This window comes from Pelodiscus sinensis, chromosome 22 (assembly GCF_052426305.1).
Source record: "Pelodiscus sinensis isolate ZL-2025 chromosome 22, ASM5242630v1, whole genome shotgun sequence".
NCBI classification, from domain to species: Eukaryota; Metazoa; Chordata; order Testudines; family Trionychidae; genus Pelodiscus; species Pelodiscus sinensis.
In genome coordinates this window covers 15,217,536-15,235,227 of record NC_143073.1, presented here as the reverse complement: position 1 = coordinate 15,235,227, position 17,692 = coordinate 15,217,536, and the positions used below count along the sequence as shown (strand labels likewise).

At 55.2% G+C, this 17,692-nt stretch overlaps 1 protein-coding gene across 6 annotated transcripts in view; it reads left to right on the top strand.

Annotated features, from left to right (window-relative positions):
- The window catches only part of DNAH2 (dynein axonemal heavy chain 2), a 307,939-nt gene that overhangs the window by 75,593 nt on the left and 214,654 nt on the right, over positions 1 to 17,692 (top strand). For all 6 annotated transcript variants that reach the window (XM_075908075.2, XM_075908076.2, XM_075908072.2 and 3 more), the window contains 7 exons: positions 460 to 652; positions 13,375 to 13,575; positions 14,458 to 14,614; positions 15,179 to 15,353; positions 16,193 to 16,356; positions 16,601 to 16,762; positions 17,165 to 17,268. In XM_075908075.2, coding sequence (XP_075764190.2) covers positions 460 to 652; positions 13,375 to 13,575; positions 14,458 to 14,614; positions 15,179 to 15,353; positions 16,193 to 16,356; positions 16,601 to 16,762; positions 17,165 to 17,268 — 1,156 coding nt within the window. The remainder of the gene's footprint in view (positions 1 to 459; positions 653 to 13,374; positions 13,576 to 14,457; positions 14,615 to 15,178; positions 15,354 to 16,192; positions 16,357 to 16,600; positions 16,763 to 17,164; positions 17,269 to 17,692) is intronic.

Below are 17,692 nucleotides of genomic sequence, written 5' to 3'. Positions count from 1 at the left end.
TTCCCCCCCCATTGCTGCGGGGTCCTACACGGCCCGGCACGCGTGCCAGCAGCGACAGCCGGGCCGGACTGGGCCGCGCTTGCACCGTGCGCCCTAGGGGTGGGCCCCGGGCTGCGCTGCACCGTGCATCCCGGGGGGCAGGCCTTACACCCCAGGGGGGCGGGCCCGCTCCCCATGGGCGGGCCCATGCATACACTGTGCGCTCGGGGGCAGCACTGTGCGCCCGTGCCCAGGGCACCAGAATACCTCGGGCCGGCCCTGTTCGTCACGGAACAAGTTCCTGCATGTGCACACCCAACCCTGTAAAGGCATGTCCCTGCTCTGTGCCTCAGTTTCATCCCCATCTCAGTATTTCCCAAAGGGCTGGCGAGCTTTGCAAAAGGGGTTCTGATTCACTGGGACTGGCCTTTTGGGCAGAGAGATGGTTGATCACTATTCTGTTTGTCTCTCTGCACTCAGAGCGTGATGAAGATATCAAGAAAATCCAGGCACTGATCAGTGGTGGCATGCAAGCAAATGCCACACTCCTCCAGGCATATCTGAAGACCTGGGATGTGTACCGTGAGATCTGGGAGGTCAACAAGGACTCCTTCATTAACCGTTACCGTCACCTCAACCCACTCGTGTCATCCTTTGATGCAGACACGGCTCGGTAAGTGAGGGTCTGTGTCCATGGATGCTTGTACCCTACGTTCTCCCCCTTGAACAGACTGGTCTCCTGGAGATGTTGGAGATTCAGGGATGTCCACTCTACTGTCCTTCGGAAATTGATAGAGCTTACAAGTTAAATAGGGCCTGTCCTGTTGGATATTGAACAAGAGACCTCTATCAAAATCTGAGTCCCACTGAGTCATGTGGGTGACTCAGGGGGGGATCTCTCCATAGCCAGCACTGACCCTGGAGAGGTGCCAGGTTCTGTGTTGCAAGGGAGCAGTGTGGGTGGCTCAGTGGGGGGCTCTTCCCATAACCAGCATCAATGCTCTTTAATTTTTTCCATCCATATGCATAATGAATTTTGTTGCATGCACTGAGGCATGTGCTGATGTGCACCACCAATAGAAGCACATGCTGCTGGCTGCAGGTGGCTGTGGGTGCTCTGTTAATCAGCTGGGCAGAATTTGAGACTTTCCTGGGCCAACGCCCAGGTGCATGGCTTATAGGGAACACTGGCGAGCACTGACTAGGTACCGGGTGCTATGTTGCAAGAAGCAGTGTAAGGGGCTCTTCCCATAGCCAGCACTGGTCCTGGCGAGGTGCTAAGTGCTGTGGACTTTTCCCTACAAATTAGCATTCACCACAATACCCCAGTCTAGTGCTGGGAACACATGCTGCTGGAAGTGATTCTGCTCAGATACAAAGCTAAATATCTGATGACTTGTGGTTGTTAAAGATTTCCTGGTACCTTTCCTCTGAGTTAGAGCATTAACCTCAGTGTGCTGGCTGGATCCCAGCTGCAGCAATTCCATTCTGCTTCCCTAAATCACCCCTGCTATTCCAACCACACAGTTATTCCCTTCCCTTCCCATTGGAAAATGTTGTGGCACACCACTGTGTATGGATAAATGGGTGCTGTCCCCCTCCCTGGAGGTGGCTAGCTTTCAGCACTGTGTGAATGATGGGGTTGAAAGAGGAAGCAGCAGGAGCAGTTGAATTTTGAAGAAACTAATATTCTGCTTACATGCAAACATTGCAAGCAATTTTATATATGTTTTTTAAAAAGTAAGAGAAATAGAGCCAGTCAGCTTGTCAATAGGATGTTTTATAGCTTCCCTGCAGGCACTGCATTGAGGGCTCTAGCTACAAGGCACTGGTTTAGCATCCTAGGTAAATGGGGTAGAAATCCTTTCTTCTCATGTGAGTAGATCACTGGATTGGGACTCTCAAGACGTGGATTCTTTTCCAAGCTCTGTTACTAGCCTGCTGGGTGCCCTAGGGCAAGTCACTGCACCTCTCTGCCTCGACTTCCCTGTCTATGAAAGGGGTTAATGATGCTTTCTGCTTTAAAAGCACTTTGGGACCTTAGAAATTCACTAAAGGCATGAGCATGGATAGGGGTTCCAGCATTTACGCAGTTAAGGCCTCTATGTGTCTTGCAGTTCTGGTTTGCTTTCGTCAGTCTCCGAAAGAAGATAACAAATGACTAGCAATGGAATTGTGCTGTAAGCAGGTCAGGAGAGAACCATGCTGTGAGCAGGGCCTTGGAGTCGGTTGTTATTACAGTGTAACCACTCCCTAAACCAATTGCAGTTTTGCCTGTGGAATACTTTAGTTTACAGTGCAGCTTATGGGCTTTCTGCTCCCCATTTCCTCAAAGGTACTTCAGTGTGAAGACGCATTCACTATTAAAGCCTTGAAAGCCTTCTGAGGGCTGCTTAGAACAGTACCAGGAAGAGAGATTCCACTGTGTGATCTGTGCCTCCCACCTTGGCATGGCCCAGTTGTAAGCCAGAAGGTGGAACACAGACCCAGAACGAGGCATACTTGAAAACCAGCTGTTAAAAGGAATGAAGCAGGATTAATTTATTTAGCACAAGCAGCATTTTCCTATCCTGTGTGCTGTGCTGACTCAGTGTTTGACATTCATAATTTTCAGGCTCGGTGTAGGACAGAGGTAAATTTGGATCTGTAACTAGATGCTGCCTCCCTATCCATTTCTGCCTTTCTCCAGCAACCATAATATGCCTGTTTGCCTCTGTTCCTCATCTGTCTCTTCTGGGGCCATTTTTGGCTTCCTTGTTTAATAAAGTTTGGCCTCATGTTTCTAGTGACCCATAGACGGGGAATTAATTAATGGAACAGTCAGGAAGATTTAATAAGATCCCACGGGGCCAGAACTGTCCTCCACCTGCTGGCCTCACTTGGATGAGTCAGGAGCAAAGAAATAAAAACATGTTTCAATTAACAAATCATTTGGAGGGAATAGATTTCTCTTTCCTAATAGCAGCTGCTCCCATCGCAGTGCCATAACACATTCCTTGCTCCTTTTAAAAATGCACCTTTTGCCTAAAGCAACTTCCAAATCCCACACTGAGCCCTCGGGGAAGCTCCTCCCCTTTGCATTTAGGCTTTCTTCATCCAAATGTTTTCTCTGCTACATTAAATCTAATCTGGATCCTGGACTAGATTATAATCCACTAACCTCTGATCATTCTAAAATCTAATCTAGTTGATAAAATGTAATACATCTGTTTCTTCTAGACCAGGGGTGGCCAAAAAAAATGGCGGCTCCTGACGGAACCGAGATGGAACCCGTCTCAGGTCAGCCGCTCTTGCAGCTGGGCTGCTGTGACCCATGTGCGTGCTCACAGCCCGTGCTGTTCTGCTCACGGCCCCCAGCGCTCTGTGTCATATCTTGCATGTGTAGGCCAGGTCGCACACAGCATCCCAGCCTACACGTGCTAGCGGCTGGCTGCTGAGCACAGGTAGTGGCTCCGGGTGCAGCTGTATTGGCGCCAGTGGCGACTCCAGGACCTTAGTATAAGGTTAGTGGGGGAGGGGGATTAGGGTAGAGTGGGAAAGGGAGGTGTCTGGCTCTGGGGAAGGGGAGAAGAGGTTGAGGAAGATTGGGTTGGGGGGGTGCGCATGGCGTGCCGGCCACTTAGCGCGTGCGCCCCAGTGCCTGGAGGGAGACGTGCAGCTGTAGCGGTGGTGGCTCCGGGACCCAGGAATTAGGTTAGAGTGTGTGTGTGTGTGCCTGGCTCTAGTCTGGTGGAGGGGAGGGAAAGGGAGGAAGATTGGGTTTGGGGGGGGGCTGGGGAGGCTGCGCACGGCATCCCAGCCAGCACATCTCAAGGCTGGCTGCTCTGCACATGTGCCCCAGCGCCTGGAGGGAGACACATGTAGTTGTACTGGTGGCTCCACCTCAGGGAGCCAAGAATTAGGTTAGAGCATGGGAGGAGGGGGATTGGTATAAAGGGGGGCTGGTGCCTGGTTCTGGGGGGGGGGGTGTGTGGAATTGGGTTAGGGGTGTATGTTCCTGGCTCTGGGGAAGGGAAGGGGGATTGGGTTAGAGCAGGGGGAGTGCCTGTGGGATGGGAGGGGAAGAGCAGCCAGTGCACTTCCTGAGACCCAGGATCCCCAGGTACTAGTCCCAGCTGTCTGTCCCCTCTTCCGGGCCAGACCCCGCCACGAGTACCCTACCTCAGCACCCACCAGCACCCTGCCCCAGCACCCTGTCCTCTGCCCCCACTAGCACAGTTAGGGCCTCATTAGTGAGGCTTGGGGGGGTTTGGAGCAGTTGTTTTTTTGAATCTCACTTGTGTGGCCCTGTTCCCGTGGAGCCCCGGAATACTCGGGGGTTTCCCCGGGGTTTGCGCGGCACTTCCCGGTGTCCTGGTACCCCGCTCTCCTGCGGGGTCTCGGCTCTCCGCTGCACGTTCAGGCGCTTTGCTTCCACCTGAGCGTCAGTGTAATTTCCCCACTGATGGGAGGGCCCGGGCCCGCCCTCACTCACGGGCCCCAGCCCAGGGCCCTAAGGATGCGGAACTGACTTGCTCCGGTCCGGCTGACGGGGCTCCTGCCGTAACTCGTCAGCCCGCCAGCTCGAGTGAGCTCTGCCCTGGGCTGCTTCCTTCCCCCCCCCGCCCCGGCGTTCCCCGCTCGGGGTGTTTACCTTTGGTTTGGCCGACAGCCTGCCGGCCCTGTCGCGCCCCTGCCCTTCAGCGACGGAGGGCTGTGATGGCGTAGCCTGGGTGAGGGCAGGGTCCACACTCTGGGGAGGTCGCCCGACTCTCCCGCTCTCCCAGTTCTACCCCCGACTCCCGATAGCCCCCGCCGCCCCTAATGGCGGCGAGGCGTTTCCTTTTAAACCTCCTGCCGGAGGCTTCTCTCTCCCCCGTCAGCGGCCGGGGCGGGACTGGCAGCGCCCGTCTGGTCCCCGGTTGGCCGCCGTCCGCGTCCGTCAGGGCGGGGGAACTCCTCCCGCCCTAGCCCCGCCCTTTCTGCCGCACCGCGGCCGCGCGCCGGCGGGGCTGCTGGCGTTTCCAGCCCCGGCGCGGCTTGCATGCAAGCCGCGCACTCTCGGGCCGCCCCTCTCCCCCCGGAGGCCGAGCAGCGCCTGCTCGGCATCGCACAGGGGACGGGGAGGGGTCGCCCCGTCACACACCCCGCTTTCCAAATTAGTCACCACTCCTGGTTCTGTGTCCTCCTCCTCTTCATGTCGTCTTGAAAAGAAGTCCGCGTTTTGGTGTAGGTTTCCGGCCCTGTGGGCCACCTCGAATGCGTATGGCTGCAGGGTCAAATACCAACGCATCACGCGGGCATTCGTGTCCTTCATAGTTTGTAGCCACCGTAGGGGTGCGTGGTCCGTCACTACCCGGAAACGGTTACCTAAAAGATAGTACCTCAATAAGTCAATCGCCCATTTTACCGCCAAGGCCTCCTTCTCGATCGTCGCGTACTTACACTCCCATGTAAACAGCTTACGGCTGATGTAGACAATGGGGTGTTCGTTTACTCCCTCCCCTTGCGCCAGGACCACCCCTATTCCATTTTCCGAGGCGTCCGTATAGAGGGTGAAGGGCTGTTTAAAGTTGGGCTGTGCTAACACCGGGGCTCGGGTTAGGCAATCTTTCAACTTCTGGAAGGCCTCCTCGCACTCTGGGGACCATCGTACCTTCTGGGGTAGGGCGGCACGTGTCAGATCTGTCAGGGGTGCCGCTATTGCCTCAAAATTGGGGACGAAGCGGCAGTAATAGCCGGCCAGCCCCAAAAACTGCCGAACCTGCCTCTTGGTTCGCGGGGGCCGATACGTGCGTAGCGCCTCCACTTTCTCCACCAAGGGTCGTAGCTGGCCCCGACCGACCGTGTAACCTAAATAGGAGACCTCCTTCTCGCCAAAGTGGCACTCGGGGGTTCGCCGTCAGTCGGGCTTGGCGGAGTTCTTGCAATATGGCCTTTATGTGGAGTAGGTGCTCGGTCCAGGACTTACTGTATATGACAATGTCATCGATATATGCCGCAGCATATTGGTCATGGGTTTTTAGCACCCGCTCCATAAGCCGCTGAAAGGTGGCGGCCGCTCCCTGCAGTCCGAAAGGCATCTGGATAAAATGATACAGCCCAAATGGGGTTGAGAAGGCCGTCTTCTCTCGGGATGACGGTGATAAGGGGATCTGCCAGTAGCCGTGGGTCAGATCGAGGGTGGAGAGAGAGTGCGCACCTCCCAGTCGGTCCAGCAGCTCGTCTACCCGAGGCATGGGGTAAGCGTCGAATCGGGACAGGGCGTTCACTTTGCGGAAATCTATGCAGAACCTCATCGACCCGTCAGGTTTCGGCACTAGAACTATAGGACTACGCCACTCACTGTACGACTCCTCTACCACACCCCACTGGATCATATTCTGCAACTCCGCTTTCACGGGTTCCCACATCTTTCGGGGCAAGGGACGCACCTGGTCTCGTACCTTCTTTCCTGGCTCGGTTTCGATGTGGTGGTGGGCCAGAGTGGTGTGGCCTGGCTTGTCCGTCATCACATCTGGGAAGCGGCTCAGCAAGTTCTCCAGGTCCGCCTGTTGCTCGGGGGTGAGGTCGGCCCCCATCTGCAAGAGACCAGGGGTGGCCTGCCCCCCCTCTCCGGGTCCCAGTTCTGGGTCTGGGGGAAGGGGGTTTATAAACAAGGCCTCCCGCCCCTTCCAGGCCTTCAATAAGTTTACATGGTATACCTTGGTGCCACCTGCCCTTCCCGTTAACTTGACCTCGTAATCGACCTCCCCGATGCGCCTCACCACTTCAAAGGGGCCCTGCCACTTAGCTACCAGTTTTGAACCCGGGGTGGGGAGTAGTAGCAGGACCCGCTGCCCTGGCTCGAAAACCCTGAGACGAGCTCCCCGGTTATAATATCGGGCTTGTGTTTCTTGAGCACTTTCTAAGTTGTCCCTAGCCACGTCTGTGAGGGTCCGCAACTTTTGCCTCAAGTTCAGAATATATTGTACCGACCCCGCACCCGGGTCTCTTGGTCCTCCCACCTTTCCTTGATTACATCGAGAATACCCCTTGGTTGCCGCCCATACAGTAATTCAAAGGGCGAAAACCCTGTGGACGCTTGGGGGGCTTCCCGTACGGCAAACAATAACGCAGGTAACAGAATGTCCCACTCTCTAGGGTCCTGTTCTGTGAATCTCCGTAACATACCCTTCAGTGTCCGGTTAAAACGCTCAACCAGCCCATCCGTCTGGGGATGGTACACTGAGGTCCGTATGCTTTTAATTTGGAACAGGCGGCACAATTCCGCCATTAATCGAGAGGTAAAATTGGTACCTTGGTCGGTCAGTATCTCCTTGGGTTGTCCGACGCGGGAGAACAACTTCATCAGTTCCTTTGCTAGGGTGGCTGCGTGCGTGTTTCGGAGGGGCACGGCCTCCAGATACCTCGTAGCATAGTCCAAGACGACCAATATGTATTGATGGCCCGCCTTCGACTTATCCAAGGGCCCTACGATGTCCATAGCTATCCTCTCGAAAGGTACGTCTATTATCGGGAGGGGCACCAGGGGGGCTTTTGGCACATTTCGGGGTCCCGCCTTCTGGCATTCTGGGCACGACTCACAAAAATCCCGTACCTCGCGGTACACCCCGGGCCAGTAGAAGCGTTGTAATAACCGCTTCACTGTTTTCTCCTGTCCCAGGTGGCCTGCCCAAGGGTTGGCGTGGGCCACCTCCATGAGGTGGTACCGGTACCGGCGGGGTACGAGTAGCTGCCGTCGGGAGGCTTGCTCCCCCTCCCCTTCGTCTACCCTATACAAACGGTCCGCTCGTACCTCAAAGTGTGGACCCACTGGTCCTCCCCCCGTCTCCTCTTCCTCCTCGGTCTCCTCTCGCGCTGTGGCCCAGGCATGGCGTAACGTGGGGTCTTCTCGCTGTTCCTGGAGGAAGTCACCATTGTTGAGTTCGAGGTGGTCCAGGGCCCCTGTGTTTGGGTCTTCAGCCCGAGGGGTAATAGGGGCGTCGCCCCCCCGGTGGTTCCCCGAGGGCCCCCAGTTGGTCCCCCCTTCCACCGGGGCCCCGCCCGCTTGCCACTCTCCCACCGCCCTGCGGAAGCCGGTCCAATCGCGGCCCAGCAAGGCCAGATAGGCTAACTGGGGCGCTAAGACCACATAACACCAGCTGTGTTCCATACCGTTGCGGATCTGCACCCACGCGGTGGTATACTGGTGTATGTCCCTGTGCACACACTGCACCTGTACGGGGGGACCCCGGGGTCCTCTTGGGGGGACTAGGTCGGCCCGCACTATAGTCTGGCTACACCCCGAGTCCAAAAGGGCGGTCACTAATTCGTCCCTGATCCTGACCTCGCGCAGTATCTTACCGTCTTCAGCGGGTATCCCATCCCCCGCTAACGCCTGCGTGTAAGAGCAGTCCATGAAGGGGCAATCCTTGATGAGATGTCCTTCTTGCCCGCAGCGAAAGCATGGCCCCCTAGACGCGGAGGGTTTCGGAGGACTCGCCCCCGCCTCCGACGCGCGTCCGCCCACCTCTCGGGGTCCTTCCTTGGATGGGAGGGACCATGCTGGCGCCAATGGTCGCCTTGCTGTGCCTTTGCTGGCCTCCCATCTGTCACTCCTTTCGGGGCTTCCCTTAGCGCGGGGGCTTCTCGCCGGTTCTGCTCGCCGGGGTGGCGGTGGCCGTGGCCGCTCCGGCCTGTGGCTTCTTTCCCACCCTTCCCCGGCTTCGTAGTCGTTCATTAGTTCGACCGCTTCGCTTAGCGTGGAGGGGTGGTGTCGTCGTACCCAGTGGGAGCCCCCGCTAGGCAGTATATTGATGAACTGTTCCAGAACCACGAGCTCGGCCACTTGTTGCCTGGTGCGTTGTTCGGGGTCCAGCCATCTCCACGCGGACTCTCTTAATCGCTGGGCTATGACCCTGGGCCGGGTCCCTTGGGTGTATTGTTCGCCCCTAAACTTTTGCCGATACGTTTCGGGAGTAATGCCCATCTGGTCCAAAATGGCTTCCTTCAGCTTGTAGTAGTGTAGCGCGTCTCTGTCGCTTAAGCTCCGGTATGCCAGCTGGGCCTGTCCCGTAAGATAAGGAGCCAAAATGGTGGCCCAGTGAGTCTCTGGTCACCTAGTGGCGGTGGCCACTCGCTTGAACGTCGTCAAATAGGCCTCCGGATCATCGGTGGCCCCCATTTTTGTCAGCCGAATGCTCGGGCGTGGTCCAGCCTCCCCGTTCTCATCGAGGTCCTCCTCCTGGGTAGTTGTGGCTGGCCTCTGGGTCATCGACAGCTGGGCCTGCTCCCTAAATTGCTCCGCCAGCTCTTTTATCAACTGCCGTTGCTGCTCTTGGTGTTGTGTGGACAACTGCTGGATCAGCGCATTCTGCTGCTGCTGACTTTCCCTGTGGGTGGCCTTCATCCACTCCAACACCTGGACGGGATCCATCTCGCGGTCCCTTTCCCGGAGGCGGTGGGCCTCGCGGCTCCCCCCCGCTTTCGGCTTCTACTGAAACAAATTTTTCGTAAGTTTGCTCCCCTAAGCGGCGCTTTCGCCCCTCCTTACCAGGGGCGGGGGATCCCTCCTCACAGTGCCCACATTCTCCACCATGTGTACCCGTGGGGCCCCGGAATACTCGGGGATTTCCCCAGGGTTTGCGCGGCACCTCCCGGTGTCCTGGTACCCCGCTCTCCTGCGGGGTCTCGGCTCTCCGCTGCACGTTCAGGCACTTTGCTTCTGCCTGAGCGTCAGTGTAATTTCCCCACTGATGGGTGGGGGAAAGGGGGGCCCAGGCCCGCCCTCACTCACGGGCCCCAGCCCAGGGCCCTAAGGACGCGGAACTGACTTGCTCCGGTCCGGCTGACGGGGCTCCTGCCGTAACTCGTCAGCCCGCCAGCTCGAGTGAGCTCTGCCCTGGGCTGCTTCCTTCCCCCCCCGCCCCGGCGTTCCCCACTCGGGGTGTTTACCTTTGGTTTGGCCGACAGCCTGCCAGCCCTGTCGCACCCCCGCCCTTCAGCGACAGAGGGCAGTGATGGCGTAGCCCGGGTGGGGGCAGGGTCCCTGCTCCGGGGAGGTCGCCCGACTCTCCCGCTCTCCCAGTTCTACCCCCCGACTCCCGATAGCCCCCGCCGCCCCTAATGGCGGCGAGGCGTTTCCTTTTAAACCTCCTGCCGGAGGCTTCCCTCTCCCCCGTCAGCGGCCGGGGCGGGACTGGCAGCGCCCGTCTGGTCCCCGGTTGGCCGCCGTCCGCGTCCGTCAGGGCAGGGGAACTCCTCCCGCCCTAGCCCCGCCCCTCCTGCCGCGCTGCGGCCGCGCGCTGGCGGGGCTGCCGGCGTTTCCAGCCCTGGCGCGGCTTGCGTGCAAGCCGCACACTCTCGGGCCGGCCCCTCCGGGAGGCCGAGCAGCGCCTGCTCGGCATCGCACAGGGGATGGGGAGGGGTCGCCCCGTCACAGGCCCCGACTGACTTTTCTGTGGGTTAGTGATCCCTGACTCAAAACAGGTCCCCCCCATAAATAAAGACAACACTGAAACATTTTGTGTTTGACATAATAGTTTCTTTAAAAATGAAGTCTGGCCAACAAGCCCCCATCTGGCTGCAGCATCATTACACTCCTGCACACACACACCCCAACCCCAAACCTGAGCCTATCATGCACTGGAACCCCCTGTCCTGAGCCTCTCACATCCCCAAACTCCTGCACTGCCACATCCCCAGTCTTCTGCCACAATACTCCTGCACGAGCCACACACTGCAAATCTGTGTCCTGAGTCCATCATACTCCCAGCTTCCCTGCCCTGAGTCCCTCATGCACCCCAGCCCAAACTCCTGTACCCTTATAGCCACAAGCCTGCGGCTTGCTTAGCACCCCAACCCTCCCCCTGACCCCAACACTCTCCAGCCTTGAGCACCCATCACTGAGCCAGCATCTTCTTCTCTACTTCCTCCTGCACCCAGAGCTTGCACCTCTCACCCCTTCCCAGTGCTTGTTTTGTGAGCCACAGTAGCAGTGGAAATATTGTGAAGAGCCAAGGCAAAGTTGTTGAGCCAAAAAAAAAAAAAAGCTGCGCTCTGGGATGGATGTACCCCAGTGTGGCCTTTTTTTTTTTTTTTCCCCTCCTCAACAACTTTGCCCCAGCTCTTCACGCTGTCTCCACTGCTATTGTGGCTCTTCGTCTGGAACGGGTTGGCCACCCCTGTTCTAGATTCAGTTTTGTTCCCTTTTGGAATTTAACCCTAGTTGATAGATTATGTTAATCTAGAGCCTAACTGAACTCAATAGGTTACAACACATAGATTCACAGTGGTATATAAGCACCTGTGAGACATGGATAACACCGGCGGTAGATGTTTAAGGAATGGCATGACCGGAGTGATCAGTTCTCATCAGGACACTAGTTGATCACTGCAGGATTGAGGAAGGATTGGGACAGCGTTGTACAGTTGGTCAGGTGTATTACGGATCCTCACCTTCCCCAGGAATCATCAGGTGTTGGTTTCTAGGACACTAGACTAAGGATGTAAAAGACTAGTGGACTAGTCAATATTCTCTCCCCTTTTGCTGCCTCTATGAGATAGAGATAGCGAAGAAGGGGAGGTTTGGGGGTGGGGGCGGAAGGATACTGCAAAGTGGCTGACCCCGGGCACCTGGCAGCATGCAGCTTAGCATGGAGCCCGGGATCAGTGGGGGAATGAGAGTCCCCCGCTGTCCCCGGGCTCCATGGCTTTGAAATGCACAAGAGCCCCTGCTCAGAACTCCTGTACATTTCAAAGCAGGCATGTTGCATGCAGGGAGTTCCGCATTCCTTCTTTGAAAAACCCGGAAGGGGGGGGTCTCTTGTACATTTCAAAGGAGGAATGCAGAAGTGCCTATTGACTAGTCAACTAGTCAATTAACCGCATTTTAACATTCTTACACCAGACTGGTATGAGGGTTTAAGCACAAAGGGCCAGGAATGGCTTGGAAGTTGTAAGTCCTGATATCTAAGCACATTGACCAACATTTTCAAAGTCATTTTAAGGCGATTTGGGGTGGCAGCCAGCAGGGCCGGCCCACAACATTTTGGCATCTGAGGCGGGAAGCTCAAACAATGCCCCTGTGCCACCTTTTTTCCTGCCTGCCTGTTATGTCTCTTGTGCCCGCCTTCCTCCAGCACAGCACTCCACCATCTCTGTGCATCTAGAGCAGAGAGAATACATGTGCACCAGCAGCAGACACAATTTTCTACACTCTGGGTCCTAGTGGCACGTCCCCCTCTTCCCCCCACAGTCTGGCACCTGAGGCAGCCGCCTCAGTTCGCCTCATAGTAAGGCCAGCCCTGGCAGCCAGGACAAATTTGAAGTGAAAGGTATTATAACTTGGTAGTGGGTCGCAGCTCCACTGCGGTGTGGCCTGGCCATAAAGTGATCAGGCTACGGTTAGTGCCCTTGTAGCTTCACGGCCTGTGCTGATGTACATGTGTGGCTCACATATGTGATCCTAAGCAATGTAGGTGGTGAAACCTCATGTAGCAGCTGTAAACCTCACCGTGGTCCCCGCTCCCCAAAATCGCTACTCTGGCCCCTTCTCTGCTGGTTTAGGAGATAGAAATGCTACTGACTTTCCAAAAAGATCAGGTGATCTTAATGAGCACGAGGCCTCGATATCATGGCTCATACAACAAACAGTGCTGTCAGCAGTATGGCACCTCTCCGCAAGCAGGAGTTTGTGGGTGAAAAAGTAGAACACAGCTACGGGTTAAAACACTGCTCCCTGTGGCACAATGCCCCCTAGTGCTGGGGTACTGGCATCAGCACTGACTGTGAAGGAAGAGAGCAACATCTGTCAGTTCCATGCTTCACAGTGCCTCCTAGTGTCATGCTGGGGCATTGGTGTCAGCACTGACTGGGAAGGGAGAGAGCTCTCTTGGTCAACTCCATGCTGCACAGTGCCATCTAGTGCCAATCTCACTGCAAGGCGAGAGAGAGAGAGAGCACAAGCAAACTCCGTCAGCCAGCTCCTTGCAGCACAGGGCCCCCTAGTGCCATTTTGGAGCACTAGTGTCAACAGTGACTGTGAGGCGAGAGCGCTCCCTTAGCCAGCTCCCTGCAGCACAGTGCCCCATAGTGCCATGCTGGGGTGCTTGTGAGAGCACTGACTGTTATGGGAGAGAGATTCCCCAGCCAGCTCCAAGCAGCACAGCATTCCCTAATGCCATACTGGTTTCCCACAAGGCCTGTATAGCCCAGATAAGAAGGATCCTCACTTTAGTTCACTGTGCTTCTGTGATCCATTCAGTGTGAATCTAGGTGTCTCCATCTAGTCACCTCCATGCCCCATCTCATGTCAAGAGAGGCCTCTGGGATTCTCATCCATAGTCATATAGATGCTGCACACTGCTGAGCTGAGCTCTCATGCTCTGCACTAAGCAGCTGCCTGAAGGTTTGGTCTGTTTATGTGTCTGGCAGGTACATGGAAGTGGCCAACAATGTGCAGAAGGAGGAGACAGTGCTGAACATCCAGTTTGTGTTGCTCGATTGCTCGCATCTCAAGTTCTCTGTGGTCCAGCACTGCAACGAGTGGCAGAACAAGCTCACCAACCTGCTGAATGAGATGGCCAGTTCCCGGCTACAGGAGCTGTTCACCTACCTCCAGGAGAACGCTAAGAAGTGAGGCATTCCCTGGTCAGGCAGAGGCCATACTGCACCTTTCTTCCTGCTCCAGTGCCCTGCTGGTTGGGGAAGGGACAGTCAACTGTCTGTGTTGCCCATGCCCATCTCCTTGAACAGCTAGTTCCAGTCTGTTCTTCCCTTGTCCCCACTGATGGGAGTTCTTCTGTTACCCACTGTACAGTCACCATCTCTAGGTCTCACATGTCTGAGTCAGCTGGGTCTGGGTAGTCTAGTCATTGTTTCTAACTTTGGGACTCTCGGGTCCTGTCCTTCCTTGGAACATGGGATGTCGTCATCTAGCCAAAGCTCCTTGAAGCCTCTAATTCTGCAGAGCCCCATCTAGAGAGCACTCTTGGCTTCTAGTTTAATTCCTTCATAAAGCAACATGGCAGGAGAATCAGGAAGCCAGGCTCAGCAGGAGAGCTTCTTAAGCCCAGTTATTTTACTCTTAAAAGTACTTGAGAGTAACAGAGCTGTGAAAACAGCAAAAGCTCAGAGACATCCCCTCCCCATGCCAGATCTCACCCTTTCTGTGGGTCTGAGATTCATCAGCTTATGAGTGGAACTGGTCAGCTGCCCCCTACTCAGAGCAGAACCTTACTATTAAGTAGGGCCCCACCTTGGCTTGGCTCAGTCCCAACCCTTACAGGGGCCCGTGGAGAGAGAGCTGTGTTCGGTGGGGGGTGGGCCTCAGCCTGAATGGTTTGCCATACCTGTCCTGCCAGGGGGTGTCAAATACCCTTCCCTGAGCAGAGCAGATGTGGGAAGTGCAGCATCACTGATTATCCTATGCCACCACACTGCCAGTCTTCTGACCCAGACACAAGAGAGCCCTTGTCATTGACTCAGTCCTGTCTCACTTGCTCTTTTCCCCTGCAGCATCAGCCGGCCTCCACAGACTCTGGAGGAACTGGGCCAAAGCCTGCAGCTCCTTGACACGCTGCAGCATGAGCTACCAAAGCTAGAGGGGCAGATCCCGCCCATTCATGAGCAGTTTGCCATCCTGGAGAAATACGAAGTGGCTGTGGATGAAGGCGTAAGTATGGATGTGGCCCCTGCCATGCTGGCTCAGGCCCAAAGGGATTTAAGCACATAGTTTCCATGGAAATTAGGAACCTACATCCTTTTGAGGATTTGAGCCCTTCTGTACATTCAGGCAAAGAGGGTCATGTAGCCACTGTCCCTGCAGACCTTCCCCTGGCTCCCTGCTCTCCCTGTGCCTCTCTGCTCTGAATTCTCAGGCACCTAGCTCTACTTTCTCCTCTCCCCCATCATCTCTTTCCTGCTCTTTTGGGGTGTCTCAGCCTCTACCCAATGTACTCCCTCCCTACACCCCTCCTGCTCCATTTGCCCCTCTCTCCATTTTCTCTGTCAATTCTGTGCCACAGAACAGTTACTGGCTTCCAACCCCATCTCCAGATGCCCCCACTCCTGTGCTGTCCAGCCCCAGCGAATACTTAGAAGTGGGTAAGACCCCCTTCTATTTATCCTACCCATGTTTCTGGAACTCACTGTGCCCAGCCTTCTCCTTAAAGCAGTGGTAATTTTGAAGAGATGACATCTTTCATTTTCCTCCCTCTCCCTGTTCTCCTTGTCCCAGGTGCTGCAAACGCTAGGAGCACTCAATTCCGAATGGCTGTCCTTTCAGCAGTGCATCTTGGAGAGCGATGTCATGCTAAAGAAACACAAAGAGAAGTTCAAGACAGGCCTAATCCATTCTGCGGATGACTTCAAGAAAAAGGCCCAGGTCCTTCTTCAGGATTTTGGCACTAAAGGTGGGTGGTGGTGTTGCCACACCTAGGATAGAGGTCTTTAGACACACCATACTTGGCTCATTTTGTAGATCTCTGTGATACCTAAAGAGTAAGCCAAGTTGGAAGAAATTGGTTCAATAGATTGAGATATTTACAATTAGTGATTTTTAATCGAACGTCCCTCCCTACAAGTAAGCCCATTAACTTGTGCAGTCTTCTTGCAAATCTCTGTCATGTACCTCCCCATCTTCCCTCACTGCAAAGTCATTCAGGAACTGAGCACTGGTGAACTTTCCCCATGCTCTGAAAGGCTGGGAGTAGGATCCAGGAATTCTGACTCCCAGCCCCAACTGCTCAAACCCTCTAGATCCCACTTTTGTTCAGAGCAGGAAATAGAACTTTGGAGTCCTGCCCTATCTGTTCTTACTCATCAGACAGTTCTCCCCTGCCACAGCTGGGGAAGGAACCTAGGGCTCTATTCCTACCCGCTGCTCCAACCCATTGGATCCTACTCCCTTCATAGAGCTAGAAATAAAACCCAGGCATCTTGGCTTCCAATTCCATCTGCTTTAATTTACTAGATCCAATTCCCTCCCATAGCTGAGGAGAAAATCCAGGAGTGCTGGCTCCCAAGTCCTCTGCTCTAATCACTAACCCTCACTCCTCCACCAAAGCTGGAAAGAGAAATCAGGTGTCCTGACTCCCAGCTCCCTCTGCTCTAACCCACCAGCCCCACTCCTGGCTCCCACTTGCTCTGATCACATCATTCAGCCTCCTGTCCCATCTCCAAGCGCAGGAGTGGGGTCCCTGTGCTTGATGTGGAGCAGCAGGGGCAGAGGTTGCTGAGCTCTTTGTTGTAGGTCCATTTACCAATGCTGTGAGCTGTGAGATGGCCCTTGAGCAGATTGTGGCGATGCGGCAGCTGCTGGCCACCATGAAGGAGGAGGAGAGTACCCTGCGCTCCAACCTGGGCATCTTCAAAATTGAGCAGCCAGCTTCCAAAGACCTGCAGAAGCTTGAGAAGGTGGGAGCCCCTTCCTGGCATTACAGCTTCCAAAGCTCAGGCTCACCTCTCTTCCTTGAAGGTTTGGGGGTGAGAGTTTGGAGGGATCATACCCTGCCGCTGCTTGAGAGCAAATCCACATACAGTCCCTGGGATTGGGCACTAGCCCTTGCTTGGGAAGTGGAGGTCCCCTACAGGTCTGGTAAGAATGTGGACCCAGTTGTCACTCTTTCCATGGCCAAGCTTTCTCTCTGGTGCCCTGCAGGAGCTGGACTACCTGCAGCAGGTGTGGGAGATCACGAAAGATTGGGAAGAGAACTGGAACGAGTGGAAGACAGGAAGCTTCAAGACCCTGCAAACTGAAGTGATGGAAACCATAGCGTATGGGCTCTTCCGGAAGCTCAACAAGTTGAGCCGGGAGCTTAAGGTAAGAAAGAGGCTCCCTTGGCCTGGTGCTGCTGGCCAATCCCCTTGTGGTATATGGAAAGGGCTTTTAGGGAGGCAATGGCAGGGGGAACTGGGGAACTTTGGGGGCAGCAGAGAAGGGGGTTTCCCAGGAGGTCACCAGAGAGGCTCTGTGGGACTGTGCTGGAAGGACCAATCGGACTGGTGCAGCTGCAGGGCTCTTGTTTCCTGTCCTCATTAGACCTGGTGCAGAGGCTTAGCCAGAGCAGCGCACTGGGAGCACGATCTCTTCTTGTGCACCAATGCGTGAAGTTTTGTGTGGGTGTGATGCATGTCAAAGGCATGCTGGGGGACACCCGAGTGAGTATTCCCTCCTCCCTGCTGATCCCTGCCCCCCAAAACTGGTGTTGCTTTCCAATCAAAGGATCGGAACTGGGAGATTATCGAGACTTCTAAGGTGAAGATTGAGCAGTTTAAGAGGACAATGCCCCTGATCTCAGACCTCAAGAACCCGGCTTTGAGGGAGAGGTAGGTACGGCTCATGTGCAGACTCTGCATGCATTTTGCTGGCCCAAACTTCTGGGGCTTTGGAGAGGCTGTGCTGCCCTCTGGAGAGTGGCTGAAAGCTGCTCCTCCGGGGAGCAATATATGAGATCCTGTGTGCCTGGGGATCTGTCAGTGATGCAGCAGGATCCCACTGATTATATGAATAGTCCTCTGCCTCTCCTTAGCTCTTGTCATCTGAGGAGCTCATAGACCTTAGCATGCATTTAAGAAAGTTGTTTCCCAACCCCTTTATGATGTGGGTAAATTCGCAGTTGCTGTGAGGCATAGAAAAGGAAAGGGAAATACCTAAGCTCATAGAGTGAGAGTGGTAGTCTTGGGAATTGAATCCCAGAGGCCTAAGAGCATCCTCTCCTCCCCCCCAGTCCATTCCCCAACAGGAAAGAGA